Raw genomic sequence first — 4,531 nt, forward strand, 5'->3', positions numbered from 1 at the left:
TGACATCTCTATGTTAGATGGATGCAGCCCATGTGAATGCACGCACGTATTACTAAATCCTTCACTTCCTTTGAACTTCGGTCTCGACCACTAGATGGGACTAAGGGCTAGCACATAGTAATAAAGGTCAGGTACGAGCTCATGAAAAGCTGATGTTTACAAAGCAAGTTGACATGTTATGTGGATGTTCAGCTCCTATAAAACAAAAGGTCTTTATAAACAGTATCTATACAATTTATTTCTCTGTGATGATAAAACTTTATGCCTTGTTTCTTCCTCCTCTCTTGTCCTACACAGAAATCTCCAACATCTGCCCATAAGTGATTTCAGTGGGATAAACAACAAGATGCTATAACTAGACTCCAAACATGTTCCTTGAGTTGAACTTTGAAAAAAATTAGTATTGGATACATCCAGAGGTAGAAAGACAAGGCAAAAAGGAGAGGAGGGGAAAGCATCAGCAGTGTCTAGACATGGACAAGTAGAGACAAATATTTCACAACAGGGGTTAACTAGTGTCACCGTTAAAGTCAATGGGAAAACTGCAGTTCAGTTCAATAGAAACAGGTTTAAGCCAGAGGTGGCAAATCAATCTCTTGGCAGTGAAGCATGGCACCTGGACATGTTCTTAACTCACGCTGTGGGTTGCTCGTGGCAGACTATATGAGTTGCAATTTTAGAAAGAGATTCAGCTACAATTTTGCTGAACCACAGGTCTCCATTGCACAGGGGACTTTGCCACTACATAGGCTGATTAATGGTGGCTGCAGCCTATTTTGAAAACTTCCACTGTTTCCTTTGGCTGTATTATCGTTTTCCTATTAGTTGGATGCATGATCCTGTCAAGGTGTTATGATCATCTGTCCTTTCTTGTGTCTCCAAAACATTGTTCTTGTGGTGATAGTGGTCATTGTCTGGATAATTCTAGTAAGTCTTTGCCTGCAAAAAATATTTTGGAACCCTGGTTGACCTGGTTGAAATAAATCTATAATTGCAGAAGGTAAAGGGGTGAATTTCCCAGTTAACATCTGCAGAGCTGTGTGGAGACTGTGGGTCCAGAAGGTGAGCAAGGATGTACAAACTGACAGGGGGCTGGTACCAGAGCAGCAAGATGCTCCGTGGCAGTCCAACTGACAGGCTCCCATTGCTCGCAGGCTTTAGGATGTTTGCTGTGGGAGTTGGCAACGCAGTTGAGGATGAGCTGAGGGAAATTGCTTCAGAACCAGTAGCCGAGCACTACTTCTACACGGCTGACTTCAGAACCATCAGCAAGATCGGGAAAAAGCTGCAAATGAAAATCTGTGTTGGTAAGAGTGGGGGGTTGGGAAGAGGAGGGATTTAGTCACCAAATTTGAAGGCTGGAAGCAGAAGGACAAAAATGCCCCTTCAAATGGTTGTTACAAACAGCTCTCTGTTCTCACTGTATCGAGTTTGAAGGGTACTTGGAAGGATCATGAGACATCAACATTTTGGGTGGTCACCTGAATCACAGCCACCCCTACACCTCATCCACCTCCCCCTCTCACAAACTGCCTTCTCCTTCCCTTTTCCTCCAGCCTTCTCCCCTTCTCTCCCTTCCTCTTCAGTAACGATGAATTCATGCAGTACCAGGTCCTGAGAATAGCCAAAAGTGACATAAGGAAAGAAGAGTTGCTCTTAAAAGAGAAGCTAAGGGTTGATTTATTTGGCTTAATATGAAGATCATCACAAAATTGGACATCTGAGTTGAAGCTCGCTAACCACTGGCTGCTCCTACAGTCAAACAGGCACCACAAGGGTGACGCATTTCAAGTTAAATTAAGCATCTAGTATCTTCCACATGACTCATAGGTGTCTAAATTTGGGCAACATGAATGCTAAGTTGCCCAGGTTTGGATCGTCTAGTGAAGCAAAGGCTGAGAGGACTGACTGGGACACAGGCATGACAAGAGGAGGTAAAGAATAACATAAACGTTAAAGAATATTGACCTGTAAATAACCTGAGTCTAAAAACTATTTAAAAAAAAAGAACTACCACGGTTATTTTGGATTCTTATTTTGAAGGAATCATATGCCTCCTATGAAATACTGGCCCTTTGCAGTGCATCTGCTTGATCAGGCAGATCATAGTGAATCCCAAACACTCAGGCTTCATTTAAGACATTGAATACCTTGCAGCACTTCTGAGAGCTACACTGCCAGGCTCATCAGGAACCTGGCACTCTCTTGTCGAGTGCAGGCACTCAGGCTCCTTTATCCTGCTAGGCAAGGGTTTCCTTCTAGTTCCCAGCAAGATACATTGCACACAGCTCTGATGGGGCTCATTTAGTTCCCAAGAGAGCTCTGCCTAGCTTGGCTCTACTTCCCATGAGTGTGTAGAGCTGTTCGTGAGTGCCCTGTGGCCCCACATGGTGCAGAGACCTCCACTGCTCTCCTGGCATGCGGAGATGCTCTACATTATCAACTGGATGAAATAATACACATTGCCAAATGTCAATCTCATTTTTCCCTCTCTTTGCAATTTCTACCATTGTTATTTGTGCCAAAACCAAGAGATATCCATGTAAATATCAGTGGGTTAGCAGTAGGTGACTCATCTGTTTTTCTCCCTGAGTGTATATTAGAGAGAAAAAGTACTCGGGAAGTTAGAGGCCTTGCCTCAGGAAAATCAGATTTGGTTCCTTGCTTCACTACAGATGTCCTGGGTCACGCTGGGCAAGTGTCCTGTTTACCAGATTCTTAAAGATGGGACCTTCCTTTCCTCCCCAGGGAAGTCTGGGAGGGACAACACTCTCCAGGGTCCTGTGACTGCAGAGCCTGGTAGCCAGGCTTGCAAGATAGAGACTCACTTTAACAGAGCTGCTTTAAAAAGTAGGAGTCGATTCAAGAACAAGTTGATGGGACCTATATGAAAACCCCCAACATATTATATTTAAATATCTTTCAAGAAAGCATATACATTTAGACTTCAGCATTCAAAAAAAGTAAAAATAAATTTCAGAAAAAGTACTTGTTTCCAAAAAAATCACCTAACAATTGAGTTTAAAAAAAAAAAAAAGGAAAGAAAATATTTGTATTTGTTTGATTTCCAGTGCCAGCTTGTATTTATCAACAGATGGCTAGAAATCTTCTCTTAATACCCAGCTTTAGTTTACTCACGACTGGTTTAATCCTGTTGCAGTTTTGTGCAAGTGATGTCCTTTCCCTTAAAAAGTCCTTCTCCTATTTACTCCTTCTGTTTGCTAGGCAGTTGAGCTGACTCAGTGTGGTCTTGTAAGCATCTCCTTTCTTTTCCAAGTCATCCCAGTACCCTTTATTGCTCCTATTCCAGTTAAAGCTAATTTTTCTTGAAGAACATATGTAAATTATTTACATAAATTATTTGCAAACTGATTCATGCACATTCCTCCGCCTGCTCAAGAAATGGAGTGCTGAAGCAAAGCTCAAACAAGTCTTGACTCTCAGTTGGTAAACAGTGCCTCCAAAGTCTTATTTCACAAAAGTTTATGAGCAGCAAAGAGTATGGCCCCCATGGTGATGCTATTGGGAAGAAAAGTGGCAGACAGAGATTGTTTTGAGCACCGTATTTGGTCAGATTCAAATTTTTGGGCCAAACTTTAGGCATCAGTAGTAGAGCTCAGGGGGTTTTCAGGAAACTTGGAAACCCAGGAGAGACATTTGTGCACAGAGCCTGGCCTATAGAACAAGAAAATGTGAGGTTCTCTCGTCATCTGAGGTTAAAGCCAGAAGTGATCAGTCTGATAATTAGGAGGAATGATATTTTGATTTCCTTCATGTTTGTGATAAAGAAAATAAGAATTGCTTTGTTTCACTTGTCTCAGTGATTTTGATTTAATCCTTTTTTGTGCCACTTAACCCATCTTCTTGATATTTTGATCCACAGAGGAAGATCCATGTGAATGTAAATCTATTGTGAAGTTTCAGACCAAAGTAGAAGACCTCATAAATTCATTGCAGCGGAAATATATCCTTCGGAAGCTGTCTTTGTTCAGAACTCAGTGGCTTGGGTTGTGCTTTCTGGAGGGGCCGGTGGGGAAAGTCTACACGTGGGGGAAGGAGGTTGGGTAGGTGTTCAGGAAGGTGGGAAACAAGACACTTGGGTTATAAATGTGTATAACAAGAAGAGTCCCTGCACCAGAGTGCGCAGCTACTGGTCTGACACAGAATAAGTAGAACAAAAACAACAGAGCCAAAGTAGAATATGTCAAACCACTGCAAGACAGCAATGAGCTGTAGGCACCAAGACCTAGGTCAGTTTTTAGAAAGATGCCTAAATGCTGCCAATGTGACTACTGTGGAAGCATGGGTCATGCATGGGATGATGCTGCTACTTCTGCAAGCTGCGGGTCCTGTTAAGCAGGCCAGAATGCGAGGGCTGAGAGCAGCGGTGGCTAGCACTGGACTGTGAGCAGACGAAACCACTGGTGCACGCATGCAGCTGATTCACTCAGTCATTAAAGCTCCATGGACAGGATTCCTTTTATCTGACGGTAAATGTCTGCAATGCAAACATCTGAGCTGGCTGCCAGAG

General features: G+C 42.8%; 1 protein-coding gene across 1 annotated transcript in view; it reads left to right on the plus strand.

The window, feature by feature from the left end:
- The window catches only part of MATN1 (matrilin 1, cartilage matrix protein), a 21,655-nt gene that overhangs the window by 15,774 nt on the left and 1,350 nt on the right, over positions 1-4,531 (plus strand). The window contains exons 6-7 of the mRNA XM_009322235.1: positions 1,155-1,307; positions 3,884-3,964. Coding sequence (XP_009320510.1) covers positions 1,155-1,307; positions 3,884-3,964 — 234 coding nt within the window. The remainder of the gene's footprint in view (positions 1-1,154; positions 1,308-3,883; positions 3,965-4,531) is intronic.

Source organism: Pygoscelis adeliae, unplaced genomic scaffold (assembly GCF_000699105.1).
Source record: "Pygoscelis adeliae isolate BGI_AS28 unplaced genomic scaffold, ASM69910v1 Scaffold513, whole genome shotgun sequence".
Lineage (NCBI taxonomy): Eukaryota > Metazoa > Chordata > Aves > Sphenisciformes > Spheniscidae > Pygoscelis > Pygoscelis adeliae.